Source organism: Hemibagrus wyckioides, linkage group LG23, assembly GCF_019097595.1.
Source record: "Hemibagrus wyckioides isolate EC202008001 linkage group LG23, SWU_Hwy_1.0, whole genome shotgun sequence".
Taxonomy (NCBI): Eukaryota; Metazoa; Chordata; class Actinopteri; order Siluriformes; family Bagridae; genus Hemibagrus; species Hemibagrus wyckioides.
Window position 1 is genome coordinate 14358431 of NC_080732.1, and position 22224 is coordinate 14380654.

A 22224-nucleotide genomic window follows, 5' to 3' on the forward strand; every position below is an offset into this window, starting at 1 on the left:
GACCTTACAGTGCTAATATATTTATTAAAAAGTGCATTTTTGAATCACCAATAACTCCAGGATGTTTGGCATGCTTATGTGTATTAGAAGAAAAAGGACCTTACTGGACCTCAAGGACAGAGCAAACTGAACTGCAGAAAATTGTTAGACATCCAACATTTTATGTCTTCAAGACATTTAAAGAGAGACCCAACAGGACTGCTGCTATTTGACCTAAGTGGTGAATAAAATTTCAGCATAGCAGTGATAGGAAATCTTTCTGAGAAATTGTACCCAGAGGAAGCATATAACTGGAAAACAACAACGGACCCAAAATGGAGCCTTGAGGAACACCAAAATATACAGAGGATGACGTAGAGAGGGGAGAAATTTTTACTGAGAAAGTCCCAGTTTTCAAGTAGGAAGCAAAATCCTGACACTGGTCCCATTAAGGTGAGACCAAAAATTAATATTGTTAGATTTATTTTTTCCAAACAGCAGCCAGAAATGGCATAATTAGTTTACACTAAGGGCATTTATCAGAAAGGCAACCAATATGCAGCTCTGAAGGAACTGGTGAGATTCTCAACTCAGATATGAAAAGTTTTTCAAAGATCGTCTCCTGGACACTTCACAAAGAAACAAAAGCTAAAAAGCCACTCAGCTAATGTGGAAAACATTTTCTGGTCTAAGGAGACCAAAACTGACTTTTTTGCATTGACATAATGTCCTTCATTTGGCAGGAACACAACAACCATACAACCAAATTCTGGTGACTAATGGCAGTTTGGAAAGATTACTTTCAGGTTTGTTTTGTTTGTTTGTTTGTTTTTTTTATTATTTTTGTTTTGATATTTTGGATAACTTTAATCATGTCTCTGATTTTTATTTATTTATTTATTTATTTATTTATTTATTTGTTTGTTTGTTTGTTTGTTTGTTTGTTCATTTGTTTGTTTGTTTATTTATTTATTTATTTATTCATTCATTCATTCATTCATTCATTCATTCATTCATTCATTCATTCATTTCTTCATTTATTAATTTATTTGATGAACTGTGAAAGGTCCATTTAATGTATACTGTGAACCACCGACCTTTAATTTTTTTGCTATTGAGATTTATTTCAATTATATTTAATACATACGAACATATCCTCCTGGGGTGACTCACTGACAACGCTGGAAATTTTCCACACTAGAAATGTTCGATCACTTGTGTATCACTTGTGTAGAGTTAAAAATGAAATTCATAGGGTTTGAGATTTGTTTTCATGTAAAACTTTAAACTTTTGCTTAAGCTCAAAGGAGAAATCAGCACTTTCAACTGACTCCATTTGCAAACATCACTATATTTCTTAATAATCATATCTCTGTGAAGTCGTGCGACTTTTTCAGCATCAGACGGCTTCAGAAATTTTGTAATAGAATGTTTGATAGTAAGAATGAGATCTAATGTAAGAGCTATTTACTGTCAGTATGCTGTTAGTTATTTTTAGCTTCTAGTTATGGTTTCCCATATTGTTTGGGCAAAGGATCACGCCAGAGACTAAAATCAGTGTGCTTTATAGTTATTCTAAGCAGCTTATAGAGAGGATTTTCATCCACTGATGTATTATGCCATTCCGGCCTAGCCTGACATTTGAGAACACGGGCTCCTTGTCTAATTCAAATGCCATCTGTGTATTTTAATAGTTTTCAAATAGTGTAGTATGAAGAGAAATAACAAGTGTCGGTGTCTGTCCGACGAATCCGAGGCAGAAGTGACGAGGCACACTTCTAGAAGGTCATCTCTTTTGGCTAATGTTGGCACCCTGTTGCTTCCTCATCTCTCCTGTACTGTCAGTGATAATGTTGTTCTCACAGGGTAGAGTAAAGGTAGGGTTTGTGTAGATAAAGGAGGAGAAGGACACCATCGGCTACACCTGCGGTTTTACACGTAAATGTCACTCACACATGAACGGGCACAGCCGGGGTGACGAGGCGCTAGGATCTAAATAAATAATGGGGGATTATTTGGCGGAGGAGGTTGAAAAAGGTTTCTTTCCAAAGTTCTTTTAACTGCAGTAGCTAACCAGGATGTATGACAAATGTGAGCGCCATTTAGCATGACTTGTTTGAATAATGCATGCTCAGCCGTTGCTAGCGCTCGCTGTTTAGCACTTTTGGGTGACACTTTTCAATTCCATCCATCCTGTGACACCCTGACTTAAATAAGAAGCCTGTCAGCAGGTTCATGCGGTATGACAGCATCAGAAGCATCGCTCATGGGACTCCACACAGTGCTCATCGATTTCCATCTCTGGCCACTGACACTCTCGCATCAATCAATGCGATAACAAGTCTTCATCTCTGATCCTGAAAACTGTGGCACTTTCAGCCACGCTTCTTCTTCTTCTTGGTGACTGAGAGGTGGGTGTGGATTGCATGTGGGGTGTCATGATGCTTCTGTGAAATGGTTGGTGTTTAGAAATGTTGGAGATCTGGTCTACGGTCAGTTGATGAGCAGGAAATGAAGTGTTATTTGGAGAAACTATTTCACCCTGTTTGAATAAATCAGTTCATAGTATGGACATGGTCACACCTAGGCTGAACTCGTGCTGGGTTTGAGGTGTAACTCCCTGGCTACAGCCATCCCATACACCCCCTCAACATAAAACTAGGGATAACCATCTCAACTACCACTTCCTTCCCCATTAAAGGAGTGACCTCAGATTGACACAGATGCACGCTGTAAACTTCCCCTTTCTCGATTTTTAAATTAATTTAGAACATTGTTGGCTTTAGATCAGTTCATATACCGACATTGCTTAATAATTAATCATGTATTGACCCTAAAAATAGCTGTTTTGAAAGACGTCAGCATTAGAGTTATTACGAATGTTAGCCGGCTAGTTTGTTGCTAATGCTGATCTGCTATTGTTCTCAGGCTAGCTTGTTATTCGGCAGGTGATTATTGCTCATTGTTACAGCAATTTTAGGCCAAAATGTTGAGTTAGAGACTCCAATCAGCCTAGAAGCATGTCTTTGGACTGTGGGAGGAAACCGGAGAACCCGGAGGAAACCTCACATTGGCATAAAGAACATAAAAACTCAGACAGCAATCTGAACTCTAGACACCACCCTGGAGTTGTGTCATATCAAGATGTGTTTCCTCTAGGTTCTCTGGTTTCCTATAACCTCTACAAAACATGGCGGTTGGTGAATTGGAGACTTTACTGCTGCATTCGTGAAACCCTACTGCATGATAATTTGCAAATGATTTCATCAAGGCTATTTCATTTAGTCTGAAAGCTTGAAGGAAATGATATATGGAATGCAGACTGAATTAAGCTGGAAAATAAAAAAAATAACCCAGGAAAAATATTCTTTTATAAATTGCCTAGGGAAATATTGATTCAGGGCCAGGGTCTCAGGCATAGCATGATAATATTTAATAAAGCATCACTGATTATTAATGATCTATAAAGACTGTTAAAAACGACAAGCCACACCTTGAAGGAGGAAAATAGAGCAGTTCGCTTTAAAGCCACAGCTATCAAACTATCTTTCTGATGCCCATGTTCCTGACCAGGTTATGTAAATATTATTTACGCATGAAACGTGTCACTCAGTGCCTTGGGGTGCCTTTTTACATGCAGTAATTTCCTCTGGAAAGCATGACTTTGCAGAAAGCAAACTTTTTGGAGACATAAAACAATTTATTATTTGTGTGACCCTTAAGAATTTCTCATTCTTATTCATAGGCTTATTGCCCATAGCACCATTGTCTCAAATCACAGCCTGGGGAAATGTTTTATGTGATTATGAAGTGTAAGTGTTTGTAATGTTCCATGATGAAGTGTTATGTATATTTAAATGATATATTATGTAAGGAATAAAACATGAAGCAGGGGAATGTTATAGGAAAAGGGCAACATTGAACAATGGGGTCATGTGATATGCCAGCGGTGATATGGTAGCTTAGTGGTTAAGGTGTTGGACTACTGAATGGTTTGAGTCCCAGGTCCACCACGGCTGGGCCCCTGAACGAGGCCCTTAACCTTCAATTGCTCAGACACTCTGGAGTACCCAGAAGCTCGATTGGATCGAGATCTGGGGAATTTGGAGGCCAAGTCAACACCTCAAACTCATTGTTCTGCTCATCAAACCATTCCTGAACCATTTTTGCTTTTAGCTAGGGTTCACGGTTCGATCTTATGCTCAGGATAAAGTCTGTATGAACAGTAGTTTTGCATGTTCTCCCCTTATGTCCACGTCTGGTTTCTGATGGTTCCCTGGCATACTGTCAGGGATGTTGAAGTGTGTATTATTGTTGCTTAACAACGAATGAATGATGATATTGGATATATGAAGCTGAAATTTTCCGAAATCCTTTTTGTTGATTGTCCTGCTGAAAGATGCAATGCACTGTGTCTTTCTATCAGAGCCAGCATTAACTTCTTCAGCAATTTGAGCAACAGTAGCTCATCTGTTGGATCGGATCACACGGACCAGCCTTCTCTCCCCACGTGCATCAATGAGCCTTGGCCGCCCATGACCCTGTCGCCTGTTCACCACTGTTCCTTCCTTGGACCACTTTTGATAGATACTGACCACTGCAGACCGGGAACACCTCCACAAGAGCTGCAGTTTTGGAGATGCTCTGATCCAGTGGTCTAGCCATCACAATTTGGCCCTTCATCAAATTCACTCAAATCCTTACACTTGCCCATTTTTCCTGCTTCTAACATCAACTTTGAGGACAAATTTGCTGCCTAATATATCCCACCCACTAACAGGTGCCATGATGAGGAGATCATTATCCTTATCCACGAATCCAGAATAATGTTGTGGAAGGTCCACTAAACAAGTTGGCACTTATATTAAAACCCTCACTACTAGTCTCTCTTTTTCTTTCTTGTGAGGTTAATTTTGCCAATAAACCCTGAAAATGTAAATTCCTCTGTCCTGGAGATGTTAGAAGGTTTAAAACCTAAATCTACACCTCTGTCACAATGTGCTTACCCTGAAGTCTCCTTCCAAAAAATGATAAAGAAATATCTCCTCACAGGTATTTAATGAGTTTATTACACGTGACATACCTCTGTATGTCATGATAGATGCTTTACAGTGGTTCATATACATACTGTATATTACATGTAAATATACATTGCTCTATTGATGATACAAGGTTAACCCCTGAGGCTCAGAATCATGCAGATGATGATGAAGGAATGTTCAAGGACACTTTCATGCTCCTTTCATCAAACCATGTCCTTGCTGTTAGAGATTCTTCCTCCTTGTTAAGTACTAGTTAAGTACTAGTTATCACAGATGAGGAGATTTTCTAGATTCTTTTGGACTGGATCACCATAGCAACCAGGTACAGATGTGTAGTTGGATATTGTGTGATATCTGAAGATAAATAGGAAAAGAATGAGGATGTTTGTAGTTGGATTATGAAAGGCTGTGACTACTGGGATTCATTCCACACTCGTTTTCAGTCAAGCGAAAGTCAATATTTCAAGAATGTTGCCCAATTGCATGTTGTATAAAAAGATATTTTGACCAAACATGGAACAAAAAGGGTGTCAGATTAAATTATGTAATATATTAATGTTAAGTAACTGGATGGAAGGACGATGAGCTTATCATTTATTATTTATTTAGTTAGTTAGTTAGTTAGTTAGTTAGTTATTAACCTTGCAATGTGTGATGCATTAGAATTATTCTTGTCACTAATGTTAGGCTTCACTTTTTAGAAAAGGCCCCTAAAAATTATTCCTACAGTGGAATGACTTTTTTTCCATGGATGCAAACTTGATATCAAGGACTAATATCTGCAATAGGTAGCTTGTCGCTCCACAGCTCCAGACTTCACGGTACGATCCTGTGCTCAGAATAAAGTCTATATGTACAGTAGCTTTGTATGTTCTCCCAGTGTCCATGTCGGTTTCCTACCTCATGGTTCCCTGGCATACTGTCAAGGGTGTTGAAGTGTGTATTATTGTTACTTGACAACGAATGAATGACGATAATGGATATATGAAGCTGAAATTTTCCAAAATCCTTTTTGTAAATTACACAAAAATTGTGTAATCTTGCTATCTACACTTTTATAATACAGCTGTGATCATGCTCAAGTGTTCAATCTACTCGAACATATGTCTTGTGTGATTGACTTTGAAAGACTCTCCAGTACACTCAGATTTGCACAGGACTCGTTGTAAACATGCAGTTTTTGCACATACCCAATATTTGCACATTACCTCATTATCTCTTGTACCTTTCAATTTTTAGTACTTTGTATTTTTTGTTATTTTTTATTTTATTATATTTTATTTGTTATATTTTTTGCTACATTTTGTACCCTTAAATTGAGGTATTTAGTATTTTTTTATATTTCTATTTTATTTGATTTTTTTTATTTATTACCTGTGCTTGTAGATACTGCTGAAAGTTGTAAATTTCCCAATGGGATGAATAAAGTATCTCTCTCTCTCTCTCTCTCTCTCTCTCTCTCTCTCTCTCTATCTATCTATCTATCTATCTATCTATCTATCTAAATGAGTGACTTTTACACAAAAATGTAAACAATTTCTATCTTCTGGTATAATCTGAAACTAGATCATTATATTCAGCCACAGATTAGCTATTTTGCAAGGATTTATATCGTGAAAGAAACAACTTTGTCTTTCTTTAGACATGGAGACTTTTAGTTGCTGGTAAAAACGTGTGAGTTCTCACCTGTGTGTGATGTACACCTGTGCTCACCAGCGCCTCCTAGTGTACAGAACAAACCTTTGCAGCAGTTAATGCATACACAAACACAAGGTAATACACCATTTAATTTATTTTAGTGTATTATCAGTCGTAATTAATCACATTTTTTCCCCCAGGATATTGTGGACTGAGAAACATTACGGGTTTTTTTAAACCATGAATGGATTCATATCATACTTTTTTTATTATTATTTATTCTTACATAAATTTTAATAAATCATTTATTAACCCAAACCTATAAAAAATGCAGTCGTATAACCGTTCTAAAAAAAAAATATAAAAATACTCGTTAATAGGTACTTCCTGCAGAAAAAGAAAGAGGAAAAAGTCGAGATACAGCAAGCTGGTATGGTCCAAGCCTCCCCCTTTCCCTACGCAGATGGTACAGTCTATACTGAGAAGGTCAAATTACTCTGCACGTCTCGCGCGTCCGGTGAAGCTGCGGCTCCTGTTTAGAATAACCGGCGCGGGACAAGCGGCTTTCCTTTAAGCATGGAGTGAACGTAAGTAGCCACATTTTTCACCACCCCCCTTTTACTCCTTATGTGTGTTAAAAACGATGGCGAGCTTGGACAGTGGAAGTTGGGCTGCTGAAACTCATGCACAGTCACACCGCGGGACAGTGACGGATCAGCTCGCGCACTGTGCACCTGAATGACGCGCAGGTATAATAACACACAGCTCGTGCTCGGTTTCATTCATCACCCTCAACTTTCCACGAGATCGTTTTAACCTGGGTTTGTTTGGCTAAAGCTGAAGTTTATAAATATTCCGCAGTGTTATTATTTACTCTTTTATTGTAGCTTTGGGAGTTTTCAGACGGCATTAGGTTTTCTTGTTTGTTTATTTGTTTGTTTGTTCTCAGCTTTAAACAGATTAGCATGTGTGTTTAGTTTTAGTATCTATAATAATGTATTGGATTTATTTATTTATTTATTTATTTATTATGTGAATATCTGATTTTAAATAAAAAGAGAATATAAATGTATTTTTTTTTTTTAAACTTATACAAATAGGAGGCACACTATTTAAAAGTTTACCAGAAATGTTTACATGGCATCTGGTCAAGTCTTGAGGTGTGCATCCGGACTCATTACATAAATACGCACAGGTTTTTACTCTTCAACGCAGCCTCGAGCAAGATATGTCCAGATATGAAGCTGAAGAGATAAACGTTCATGATTCTCAACATGCATTGCAATGCATTCACCTCTAGTTACTTTGCATTGACTATGTTTGTTGTTTGTTGTGTTGGTATTAGCTAATTTGTGCATTTTATTCTTCCTTCATAAACATTAGGGCAGCTGCATATTGTTGGCACACTCGCTACAACGCCAAGAAATAAATACACACCCAAGCAAGCAGATGGCCCAGATGACTCACTCCAGTCTGATTATAATCGAGTTCGAAATACATAAATACGGGGAAACTCATAGACTTTCAATTAGTCACAAGTTTTCTAGACAAACATTCTCGTGAATGGATAACGAAACAGCAGATTAGTCAACATGTAAATGCATGGCTAGTGGACAAATATGGACAAATCTTAAGTCAGTAGCAGATTTTCTGTTTGTTTAGATTCTCTTGCTCTCGTGCTCAGAGTTCCTTTGTGCCTGATCTTTGTCATATCTGAGAATGACATTTTCGGGAACCCAGAAACCCTCACACTTTGCTCACTGGACAAATATGCAGCTTGTGATTTACACCATTCGTCCATTCATCCTTAGTAACTGCCTGGTCAGGGTGGCTGTGTGTTAAATAACCTACTAATTACAACCATTTTTGAACTATTATTGTAAACAGGTACAAACAAAAAGAGCAACTGTGCACGGGTTTGACTGAGACCTATAATGAGTGTCATAGCTTGGTCTAGATTAAACAGATCACACTGACAGTGCTGGCATTCCCACGTCTAACCAAATACAGATCCATCTACTGTTATTGTATTACACCTGAATATCTCAGAATGTGAGTCTCCGGTCATTATAAAAGGTCTAATTCTGAGAAAGTGTGTAACATCTGTATAGTTTAAGTCAAAATATGTAATAGCTTTATTATTGTATTATTGCAGTGGGCTGAGTTGCACAGTGTGTGTGTGTGTGTGTTTGTGTGTGTGTGTGTGTGCATGATCCCATCCAGGGTGTATCCCTGCCTCATGCCAAGTATTCCTGGAATAAACTCTGGATCCTCCACATCACCGAGTAAATAAAGCTGTTAAAGAAAGTGAGTGAGGTTGCAATTATAATAGATATAATAATATATTAGGGCCTTTTAAGCGTACTTTAAGTATAAAATGTTTTGAGTTTTGCAGTATAATATCTGTAGTAATATATTAAAGAGGTTTTTTAGCAATTTTTATTAATGATGATGGCAACAGTGATGCAGCGAATACCAGCTTCTGTAGTTTTTGCATCTACTGCCATTTCCTCCGAATCACAGAAGCGTGATATGAATTCCGAATAAAAACTTTACTGTTCACATCAGTGTGACTGATTAGCAGGTGAAAGAGCGAAACCCTTGCTTGCTCTGCTGTAATCCAGCGCACTGCTGTGTTGGCTGGTGTCTCACCTTGCGCTGCTGTGTAAGCGCTTTTCCCTGAGGCCCTGCACACCTCGGAGGCTGACGGTGTAGAGCTAGCATCTAAAATGCGACTGTACGATGCGGTTGGGGGTTGAAGCCGGATATCAACTCGGATGGTTAGTAATGTATGAGAGGACGGACGGCGGTGTTGATGTGTATGCTGGATTAAACATTCATTGATAAAATAGCACTTGATTCATGATATCCTATTATTTTGCATTTTATTATTATTATTATTATTATTATTATTATTTATTCTAACATTTAACTTGAAGCTATGATTTAAAAAAATTTTTTAAAAACACAATTGCACTGAATTTTGTCCCATACCTCGGATGCATGAACTGAATAAGCAAACAAACATCTGGTGAGAGCCAGATGTGAAAAGCACCAGCATGAACACAGAAATAGCCCCAGTGCTGCCCCGGGCATTCACTCCAGCAGACAGAAGGCGGATTCTGATATTTCTACGTTTAAGTGGGAGCAGTTTATTTTTAAGTGGGTGCCTGAAGCCCTGGTTGTTAAGTGCTAAAAAAAAATATAAAAAAATAAATAATCATTACCCCCCCTTTTAACAGCGTCCATGTACGGAGCGTGTTACAGCAGGAACAAGCATCTGCCAAGGCAAATACATCATAAGTGAATCTCGTCTGGCTAATAAAACCCAATCAGATTCCGATCTTTGCAAACCCGATCTGTTCTCTTATGCGGACAATCAGCCGACCGATTCACTTTATGAGAAAGGCGTAATTAAAATGCCTCTTTGCTCTTAGGCAGACGTTGATTTATGAGAGAGTACTGCATGTGGAAAGATGGGTAGCTAAGTGGACCCACAAATGGATCTAGTGCGTGGCTTTAGTAGGTTCAATAGGTTCAGGTCTGAACTTTAAACAAATTTTTGTGTCTCATGAAAAGCAATGGTAGTGATTGCTTCGGTGTCTGAATTGGTTTGTTTCCGGGTTTTCTAGACTCCTCCCACTCCTCCCCAAAGAACATGCAAGTAGGTGGATGGGCTACGGTAAAATGTCCCTAGGTGAGTGTGTGTGTGTGTGTGTGTGTGATGCTCTGCGATGAACCGTACAGAGTTGAACCTCACAATATTTACAGATGAATTGTGTTCTACAAATTTACATAGGAGATAATTAGTCTTTTAACACCGTGTGGTCGCATGGGCCAGGATTCAGACTAATTAAATTCAATATTTACACAAAGAAAGTTGTATGTATTCAGGGATGGGTTGCACATGCATTGAAGTTTTTTGGAAAGCATCTCAAGTGCTGTATTTAAATATAAGCGCTTGCCTTTAAACCTAAAAGGGAAAAAAACAATCAAGGATAGAAAATGCTGACTGAAGTGAAGAAGGAGGTAGTTTTATTTTTCTTTTAAATGACTAAGAGATGATTTGAGAAAAATCACTGCATACTCTGACCAGGCATAACTTTATGACCACCTGCCTAATATTGTCTTGGTCCCCTTTTTTGTTGCCGAAACAGCCCTGACCCGTCATGCACTGTGTATTCTGACACCTTTCTATCAGAACCAGCATTAACTTCTTCAGCAATTTGAGCAACAGTCGCTCGTCTGTTGGATCGGATCACACGGGTCAGTCTTCACTCCCTACATACATCAATGAGCCTTGGCCGCCCATGACCCTGTCGCAGATTCACCACTGTTCCTTCCTTGGACCACTTTTGATAGATACTGACCACTGCAGACCGGGAACACCCCACAAGAGCTGCAGTTTCGGAGATGCTCTGATCCAGTGGTCTAGCCATTATGATTCGGACCTTCGTCAATCTCGCTCAAATCCTTAGCCTTGTCCATTTTTCCTGCTTCTAACACATCAACTTTGAGGACAAAATGTTCACTTGCTGCATAATATATCCCACCCACTAACAGGTGCCATGATGAGGAGATCATCAGTGTTACTCACTTCACCTGTAGGTGCTCATAATGTTATGCCTGATCGGTGTATGGCTTCCAGTCTTATTTATTATTATTCAGTTGCTTGGAATCACATCATGTTATTTTACATGATATATTTTAAGATCTGGCTAGACAAAAGGTTTTGATTCATTTTTAATTAATGCAGCAGCTCTGACTGAAGGCAAATGACAGGTTTATTATCATTTTATTAATGCACTGATAAAATATTATTATTAATTGATGTTGATGCTCCTCGTAATCAGACCATAGTGAAAAGTTGTAGCAGGAAAATAATAAGCGTGGTAACTAGTTAACCCTTTACTGATTATTTTCCTATAACAACATGCCTCATAAGTGGTTTATTCCTTAATTAATTAAATATATATTTGATTATTGCTGCACTTGCATGTGGTGTTTGATTTATCTCGAAAAATACAAAACTGCAGCAGTGTTTGAGACATCGATGTAGTTGATAACTAACTTTCCTGCCTTTTTCTGAACTCCGTAACCTTCTGTTCCTTCACTTCCAGCTTAGCTAGCTTGCCTTTTGGGCTTTCTTTTCTTTTCTAAGCTCTCCTGCTATAAACAGCGACGCATCCGCGGATGTTCACTGCGTAGCTGCTGGCGATTCCACGGATGACCTGTCTGTGATTATTAGCATCACCGTTTTTTTTTTTTCTTTTCTTTCCTCCATCTCCCCAGCAGCCGTAACTAGTGAAGTCGAAGTGCACAGTTTGTTTGAGAGCAGCAGCATTTTTTACAGGACAGTAAACATGACTGAAGCGGTGCATCAGGATTAGAGAGGGATTTGCACGCTAATCTCCAGCCACCCAAGCCTCTGTTGCCCTGGGTCACTGCATCCTAATTGCCTCCTGCATATATAATGGACCTATATGAAAGTGTGCATTTGGTCAGAGCAGGCAAGCATGCATGTCAATTTTGCCTTAGCACTGTACATGTGCGATTAGGATAAACCTTGTCTTTTTTTTTCTGGGCTTCTTTGACCTGTACATGAGAGATGTGGTTTGGATTTTCGCTGTGTTAGCAGTCTTCAGTTCGGGGCAGGAATAAAGAAGCACTGAAAGAAGATGAGACGGGGTTTTGTGCAACCAAATGGGATGATTAGCTTATTGATTGCGATGTACTTTTCCATCTTCCATGCTAAGAATCTACCTGCTAATGAAAGCATTTTGTGATTTTATTTTCATTAATCTGTACGCTCTGTTCACTGCTGAGGAATAATTGAATATAACAATGCAATTGTATTTCATATGAATAATGCAGATATGCCCTACTAGGTGTGTGTGTGTGTGTGTGTGTTTACATGTAAAAACCTATCTATCTGTCTGTCTGTCTGCCTGTTTATCTATCTATCTATCTATCTATCTATCTATCTATCTATCTATCTATCTATCTATCTATCTATCTATCTATCTATCTATCTATCTGTCTGTCTGTCTGCCTGTTTATCTATCTATCTATCTATCTATCTATCTATCTATCTATCTATCTATCTATCTATCTATCTATCTATCTATCTGTGTGTGTGAAAACAAGTCTATCTATCTATGTCTGTCTGCCTGTTTATCTATCTATCTATCTATCTATCTATCTATCTATCTATCTATCTATCTATCTATCTATCTATCTATCTATCTATCTATCTGTCTGTCTGTCTGTCTGCCTGTTTATCTATCTATCTATCTATCTATCTATCTATCTATCTATCTATCTATCTATCTATCTATCTATCTATCTATCTATCTATCTATCTATCTGTGTGTGTGAAAACAAGTCTATCTATCTATCTATCTATCTATCTATCTATCTATCTATCTATCTATCTATCTATCTATCTATCTATCTATCTATCTATCTGTGTGTGTGAAAACAAGTCTATCTATCTATCTATCTATCTATCTATCTATCTATCTATCTATCTATCTATCTATCTATCTATCTATCTATCTATCTATCTATCTGTCTGTCTGTCTGCCTGTTTATCTATCTATCTATCTATCTATCTATCTATCTATCTATCTATCTATCTATCTATCTATCTATCTATCTATCTATCTGTGTGTGTGAAAACAAGTCTATCTATCTATGTCTGTCTGCCTGTTTATCTATCTATCTATCTATCTATCTATCTATCTATCTATCTATCTATCTATCTATCTATCTATCTATCTATCTATCTATCTATCTGTCTGTCTGTCTGTCTGCCTGTTTATCTATCTATCTATCTATCTATCTATCTATCTATCTATCTATCTATCTATCTATCTATCTATCTATCTATCTATCTATCTATCTGTGTGTGTGAAAACAAGTCTATCTATCTATCTATCTATCTATCTATCTATCTATCTATCTATCTATCTATCTATCTATCTGTGTGTGTGAAAACAAGTCTATCTATCTATCTATCTATCTATCTATCTATCTATCTATCTATCTATCTATCTATCTATCTATCTATCTATCTGTCTGTCTGTCTGCCTGTTTATCTATCTATCTATCTATCTATCTATCTATCTATCTATCTATCTATCTATCTATCTATCTATCTATCTATCTATCTATCTATCTATCAGACATCCCCCTATAGCACCCCTGGATCAGGTGAGGTTAAGGGGCATGTTCAAGGGCCCAACAATGGCAGCTTGACAGTGATGAGTTTATTTATTTATTTGACAATCTCACAATGACAATATTGTGTTTGTAAAATAAATAAATAAATAAATAAATTTCTTGAATATTATTTTTAATCTAATTTATTTTAAAAATGTATCTATTTTTCCCTACATTTGTCCCTATTTTTCCATCTTTTTCAGTGTTAACTTATTTACATTTATGAACAGTATATAAATATTTTTTTTTATCTAGCATACTGTTTTAAAGACACTGTTGCTTAGCAAACTTCTTTATACATATTGCATATACTAGTATCATATGATCTTGTCATATCGCCCATCCTTAATCTGAAACAACAGAGACACAACGTTCTATGTTTTAGAAAATGTTTCACTTTTAGTTCAGATTTTTAAAATGGGATATTTTGAACTCTAAGCAATATCAAGGCTAATTGATCTTCCTGTATTGTTCTTCTGCGCTGTAGGTTTTGTTTTAAATATTGTGAGACTCAAACTAAGTGCTGTGCAAACACACATTTCTCTGTGTGTCACTTTTCCTGACATGAACCCGGTTTCTGCTCAACTGTCAACAAATCCCCAGATGAGATTAAGCCTCTTGGAACAAAGTTGTGCTGGAGAACGCTGCCCCCAAGAAGCATTTGTCTCTGTCAGCAAAATATTATTTGTTGGAATGAGTCAGCAGGATGAATTCTTGCCCTTGTCTCTTCGTATTGTAGTCGAACCGACAGTGTCCAGAGTTGCTCATTGCTCTAGGCTCTTTACTGACGTTTTGCTGACTCCATCTACTCTGACTGTCTAGTTCGGAAAGCACTTCTGCCTGCCTAATGACCAGCTTAGGAGCACTGGATTTACTGGAGTTTTTTTTTTTTTATCAGGATTTTCCAGTTGGGAATAAAGTCTCATAATCTATGTTGGTTAAATAACTAAGTTTTACATTTCTCCAAAAAGTGAAATAATGGCACTTTATTAAAGTGAAAATTAGAAATCCTTTTTAGTTTCATTAGACCTGAGAGTGAAATAAAAGAAAAAATAAAAGCAAACAGCAGAGCTGATTTTGCATTTAGTGACACCTGCAATATACTATCTATCTATCTATCTATCTATCTATCTATCTATCTATCTATCTATCTATCTATCTATCTATCTATCTATCTATCAGTCTGTGTGTCTGTCTGTCTATTTATCTGTCTGTCTGTCTATCTGATCTCTAATCTCTATATATATCTGATCGATATATATATGATCTCTAATCTCTATATATCTGTCTGTCTGTCTATCAATATCTAATCTCTCTATCTGTCAGTCTATTTATCTGTCTGTCTAATCTCTCTATCTATCTATCTATCTATCTATCTATCTATCTATCTATCTATCTATCTATCTATCTATCTATCTATCTATCTATCTATCTATCTATCTATCTATCTATCCTTCTATGCATCCAGTCATCTATCTATCTATGTAGCTGTCCGTCTATGTGCCTATCTATCTGTCTGCATATCTACCTAGCTGTCTGTTTGTCTATCTATCTATCTATCTATCTATCTATCTATCTATCTATCTATCTATCTATCTATCTATCTATGTGTCTGTCTGTCTATTTAATCTGTCTATATATCTGTCTATCTAGCTGCCTGTTTGTCTATCTATCTATCTATCTATCTATCTATCTATCTATCTATCTATCTATCTATCAGTCTGTGTGTCTGTCTGTCTATTTATCTGTCTGTCTGTCTATCTGATCTCTAATCTCTATATATATCTGATCGATATATATATGATCTCTAATCTCTATATATCTGTCTGTCTGTCTATCAATATCTAATCTCTCTATCTGTCTGTCTATTTATCTGTCTGTCTGTCTATCTGATCTCTAATCTCTATATATATCTGATCGATATATATATGATCTCTAATCTCTCTATCTGTCTGTCTATTTATCTGTCTGTCTAATCTCTCTATCTATCTATCTATCTATCTATCTATCTATCTATCTATCTATCTATCTATCTATCTATCTATCTATCTATCTATCTATCTATCCTTCTATGCATCCAGTCATATATCTATCTATGTAGCTGTCCGTCTGTGCCTATCTATCTGTCTGCATATCTACCTAGCTGTCTGTTTATCTATCTATCTATCTATCTATCTATCTATCTATCTATCTATCTATCTATCTATCTATCTGTCTGTCTGTCTGTCTGTCTGTCTGTCTGTCTGTCTGTCTGTCTGTATGTCATATTGCACATACCCATAAACCTGGGTTAGATTTGTCTATCTCTACAACAGTACTCTATTTCTAATAATCAAACTAAAAATGGAGGCTGGAAAAAAAATCGCTATAAAATGATAAGCTATAATGTTAGTGCTCTATACTGCAGCATTGCCGAACAGTGAATATAACCTGAGGAGAGCAGCTCTTATCAATACTTTATCCAGACTCAGCCTATCAGCCTCTGCAACCTCTCCTGCAAAATCAGCTGTGGTATTGGTATGGAAATCCCACTCCTCAATCTCTTAAGAAGTGCACTTAATAATTAATCGCAACAAGTGTGTCTGCGCAGGAGTAACAATGTATTGTAATGAATATCTGGATCGGCTCTTACTGACTCCACGCCCACTGTTCTGGCTCTCATATGACATGGCTACTCTTGAGTGCTGTTTACCAGCAGTTGGTATCTATCAGTCCTCATCTATTAAAAGAACCACATCTCTGATCATTCATTTTGATTCAGTTTGGTCACCTGCCAATTTTAACCCATGCTTTCTCTGAGACGTGGGATTCCAACCATCCACAATTGCTCCTCATGCTGTATCAATGGACAGTGTAAAAAACACTTGAAGGATCAACCCTCTTCCTCATACATGAGCTCCTGATTGGCTAGCATCACTGTGATTGACAGGGGCAAGAAACAGCCAGGTTTGCCCCCCAGCATCGCCAAGATTCCACAGATCTCCTCAAGTCGATATTTATCATCATCACTGCCTTATATAGTTTTCAGTACACAGGGAAATGAATTAGCATTTCTTTTGAACCCTAGGTGCAAGTTGCATGTATGATGCTGACAAAATAGGAAGCATGAAGAGAGTGGTTGTGGGTGATGGTGAAGGTATGTACAACGATGGGCAGTAAAGTGACTATCAGACATTACAGTAAACTGGAATGAACTTCTAAACGTAAAAAAATGTCTAAGTGCTGCAATGAAACCTGAGATGAATGACGTTTCAAGTGACACTGCAATACTGTAATGAATCAGCCCAAAGTATTAAAGAGCAGTATATGAACAGTGTGTGGGCAGTAGGTTGGACGGTGTTACTTGGATGCCAGGATGATGTGTGCAGAGAAGGGCAGCACGGTAGCAAGGAGTCTGACAGCCTGGGGGTAGTAGCTGTTACCCAGCCTGGCTGTCCTTGAGCGGCTGCTTCAGAGCCTTCTTCCAGATCTCAGAGGGGTAAATAGATTATAGGAGGGGTGGGAGGGAGAGAGGGATTGCCCAGAATGCTGGAGGCATTGCAGATGCTGCATGAATGGTAAACAGGGGGTTGAGGCCATGCGATGATGCGGCCAGCTGTCCTCATGCAGGGTCTTGGGTTTGGAGATGTTGTAATTCTTAAACCTGACACAGCTGGTCAGGACAATATCTATGGTTCCTCTATAGAATGTAATGAAGATGGGTGGAGGAATGAACCTTGTTGAGGTGCTGGAGGAAGTGAGATGCTGCTGGACTGAGGGAGCTGGTGTTGGTTGTCCAGATAATGAACACCAAAGAACTTCAATGTGGTGCCATTTAACAGGGGAAAAGATTAGTGTAAGACTTCCTGAAGTTAACAGTCATGTCTTTTGTTTTGTCAACATTCCAACAGACTGCTGTTCTTGCCCCAGAATGAGGTCTTGTCACTGTCCATGATGAACTTTGACTACTATGATGTCATCATAAAACTTGACCAAGTGGTTAGAACCTGATCTAAGTTAGGTTAAGTAGGCTTTATTTGTCTTTATTACTGCACAGTGAAATTCCTTCTTCACATATCCCATCCTTGGAGGGTCGGGGTCAGAGCGCGGGATCAGCACACATGATGCAGCACCCTTGGAGCATGGGAAGGCCCAATGGTGGTAGCTTGGCAGTGCTGAGGCTTAAACCCTGATCTTCCAATCAACAACCCAGAGCCTTAACCACTTGAGCTACCACCACCCAGTGGCAGTGCAGTCATGGCTTAGCAACATAAACAGCCGTGGGCTGAACAAGCTGCTACTCCTTTAGTTGCGTCACATGACAACCTTGTCCAAAAACAAGCCACAATCTCAGACCAGAGTGGATAGTCCATGAAATCTCCCCCATTTCTGACCTAATGTCTCTCTTCTAGACTATCAAGTGTCTAGCCTGATAGATGCAACTTTATTGTCCTTGCATAGTACAGGCACATAGCAAGGAAATGCTGTTTAGCATCTACCAGAAGTGCAAATAGTAGAAATTGTGCAAGTGGCAGGTATTATGTGCCTAGGAATATGTGCTAGTCATATATATATATATATATATATATATATATATATATATATATATATATATATATATATAGCACAATATCTGTAAAAAAATAAATAGAGGAGCTGCCTGAAAACGTAAATAAATGCATGTGATTGGCATTCTCATTTGAAAGATTTATATTAAAGTTGATCAGCTTTGCTACAGTAGTTTTTCTTCTCAGTCTGGCTGACATACTATGCAAACTGTTATATAGACTGTGTTGGACACAAGGTCTAATATAAGGAACTAGTAAGGAAAAGAGAAAACAACAAAGCAATAATCCTATCAAACATGTCGATCCAGACAGATAAGTACTGGTGAACCAACAAGACGTCATAATAATAAGACAGAAGAAGCAGAAAACAGAAGTCTGATGATTTAAAAGCTATGCAGTCATGCCTCAGCTGTTTTATCGATCGGAAATCCGGAAATCCAGTCCCAGCACTGCCAAGACTTCAGCGCCTCAGCTCAGTTTCACTTTACATAAAAGTGTCTGCCGAACCAGTAAATGTAGATGTAGAAATCACAAATGGCAGCAAGATCTACTGAATGGAAATATAAGAAGCTGCACCATTGACTGAAGGAGGAAATGGAGTGAGTGCAGAAGGTTAAGGGCAAGGTTGTTCTGTTGGTGATCTAGCTCATGTAACCATCGGATTCATTGACATTTTATGTCCTAGGGTTTCCAAGGGAGGCTTCTATGTAATGTCTGAATAAAACATATTGGTCAGAGATTTTGTATTGCTGTATAGGGTTTTTTCCGGAGAAATATGCTTCCCAGAATGGATGCTGGCATTAAAATTATGGACAAATCCAAATTGACATACTGTAAATTATGTATTGTTGAACAGAAGGTACTGACAAAACTATAAATAAAACAGATTTGTGCCTTACTACCACCTGAAAATCCTCAAAATCATACATATTTATACTTTCTTCTTCTTTCCCTTCAGGGGTCATATCTCTCCACCTATTGCCCCTCTTCACCATCTTTTAAACTTGCACCCACTAGCTTCATATCCTCATTTATTACATCCATATACCTCCTCTTTGGCTTTCCTCTTTCCCTCCTGCCTGGCAGCTCCATGTCCAACAGTCTCCTACCGATATACTCACTCTCCCTCCTCTGAACATGTCCAAACCTTCTTAATCTGGCCTCCCTAACTTTGTCCCCCAAACGTCCAACATGAGCTGTCCCTCTGATGTACTCGTTCCTAATCCTGTCCAACCGTGTCCCTCCCAAAGAGAACCTCAACATCTTCAGCTCTGCTACCTCCAGCTCTGACTCCTGTCTCTTCCTCAGTGACACTGTCTCTAAACCATACAGCATGGCCGGCCTCACCACTGTCTTGTACCATACATATTTATAGTTTAAACATAGAATATTACAAAAACTGAAAGAACTATTATTAAACAGTAAGAGGTATAAACATTCAGTATATTCAGATGCCTGTTACAGACTAATTCACAAATAATGAGATTCATATTTTACCCTAAAATTTTTAGATTGATAATAAAAATGTAATCATATAATATTATGGCTTGATGAACAAAAAATCCTTTTTTTCCTCTTTTTTTTAAAATTAATTATTTTTATTTTTTAATTTTTTTTAAGTTTAATCCTTGTAACTTTATGCTCTTTTTCAAAATTGCATTTAATTCTTAAAGATGACTGGAGGAAGGAAATCAAGGGAAAAGAAAAACTGTAAAACTGCTTTATTGAAATGAGTTTCTTGTTTATTTATAGCTTTTAGAACTTTTTTTTTTGAATGATCAATGCAATTTTTAGTATAATATTAAATCAACAAATTTTTGTAATATTATATAAACGTTATCATTGTTACTTGTACTGATTAAAATGCTAAAATTTTACACTTGTTACCAGACATGAGTTTCATGAATAAAGGCATGTATGAAGATAGAATTCTGGACTCGTATAATAATAATATTGTTGTAAACGTTGCCAGTTGATTGAGGAGGAACAACGGAACCAACGTCTGCAGCCTCCGAGACAGAAAAGAGAGGATTTTACATCCACAGCTGGACAAACCTAATGATCCATGCAGCAGAATAAGATTCATGGACACTCGGTGAACCTCACTGATTTAATTAGGGACAATTATGTGCATTCTGGCTTTAGCTAATGCGGAATGAAATTTTTCCTGCCTGTGTGATTGTCTTGGTTGCCGTCACAGACAGTTAGCTTCAAACCCAGTAGCTTTATCTTCCACTACTGCGGACTTGAGTTGTGCTATTTCTGACAGTAAAGCATTAATTAGTCCTTGACTCTTTTACTGAATTGTTTTTGAATCAGTTTAATAACCCTCTATTGCATCTCTTTTCAGCTCTTTAGCATTTCTCTACTTTTTGATATCTGGAAGTTGAGTCAAAACATTTCACTAGTCATCTGAGCAGCTTCTTCTTATCCCATCCTTGGAGGGTTGGGGTCAGAGCACAGGGACAGCCATGATGCAGCTCCCCTGGAGCATGGGGAGGTTGGTGGCCTTGCTCAAGGGCCCAAGAGTGACTGGGGCTTGAACCCCGATCTTCCAGTCAACGACCCAGAGCCTTAACCACTTGAGCTACCACCACCCAGTGGCAGTCCAGTCATGGCTTCACAGCAACATGAAAAGCTGTGTACTGAACAAGCTTCTACTCCTTTAGTTCATCACAAGAACTAGAGCATCACAAGAGGATGAAAGGGCATCCGGATGAATAATACAGTTTGAGAGAGAAGTGAAGAAGGCCATCTATGTCCAGGTAGAAAATACTTCTCTCAACAGAGTTAACAGTCTTCCATGCTGCTCTCTCATCCAACCCCAAGAAGATCAAGACCTCTGCACACATCCACCAGGAAAGCAACAACTAAGGACTCTCCTATCCATTCTCACATTCGCTGATCATTACCCCTAATACTTCAATACTCACTCCCCTTACTCTCCTTCTCTGGGGCCGTTACATCCTAAACGGCTTCCTACTCCTAGCACCTCCTCCCATTGTCACCTCTCCTTGTTCCTTTAACAAGTCTATGCAGGGAAAGGAGGATCCGTGACCCTGGAGGATACAAATTTGTGGAATCCTGCCCACTTCCATAAGACTGAAGAAGCTGCTCGGATGAGTAGTGAAATGTTTCTATTGAATTAAAAAGAAATCCAGTTGACATGATTAAACTTCCAGATAACCTCACTTGGATGACTGAGACTCTCTACTTTTTTATGTTTAATTTTTGTTTTTTATTTAGCAAATAGTCAAAAAGTCTTTGAGATTGCTGTTAGTAAAGTGATTGGCCAAATAACCATAAATATGTATATTTAATTGTACACCGATTCTGTTTCTTAATCACTTAATTAAAACCATTTTTATGTTTATTCAATTCTTTATTGAACCCACAGTGAGCCATTTTACAGAGAAACAGTAAAACTTAAGTTCTCCACCCTAAAGATTTTTCTCTTTGTTAAATAACTTTTTGTTTGCTTGTTTATTATAGGGCTGTGTAAATCATATTAAAATCTGTGCATTAATATAAAGCACTGCATCCGGAACTGCTATGCGAACCTTGCTTTTATAGAACATTCATCAATCTTCTGACCAATCAGAATCAAGAATTTACCAGCGATGTACAATAAGTACAACATGTGTTACATACTGCAAGTAATAACATATCAAACTATTGTACTGCCTGAATCCAGGATGAGCTCAAACCAGTCAGACGCAGATACAATAACATTTTTAATTAAAAATGTTTGAGGATAAAGATGGCACTCACTGTTCCCAGCCCTCTTTCATTTA

At 37.8% G+C, this 22224-nt stretch overlaps 1 protein-coding gene across 3 annotated transcripts in view; it reads left to right on the forward strand.

The window, feature by feature from the left end:
• Positions 1–7132: 7132 nt before the first annotated feature.
• oxr1a (oxidation resistance 1a) overlaps positions 7133–22224 on the forward strand; it is a 179802-nt gene continuing 164710 nt past the window's right edge. For 2 of the 3 annotated variants that reach the window (XM_058376858.1, XM_058376860.1), the window contains exon 1: positions 7383–7408. In XM_058376858.1, the coding sequence (XP_058232841.1) occupies positions 7398–7408 (11 nt within the window). In that variant the 5' untranslated portion in view covers positions 7383–7397. Of the gene's footprint in view, positions 7247–7382; positions 7409–22224 lie in introns of those variants that run through there. The other variant, XM_058376861.1, reaches the window with a different exon arrangement.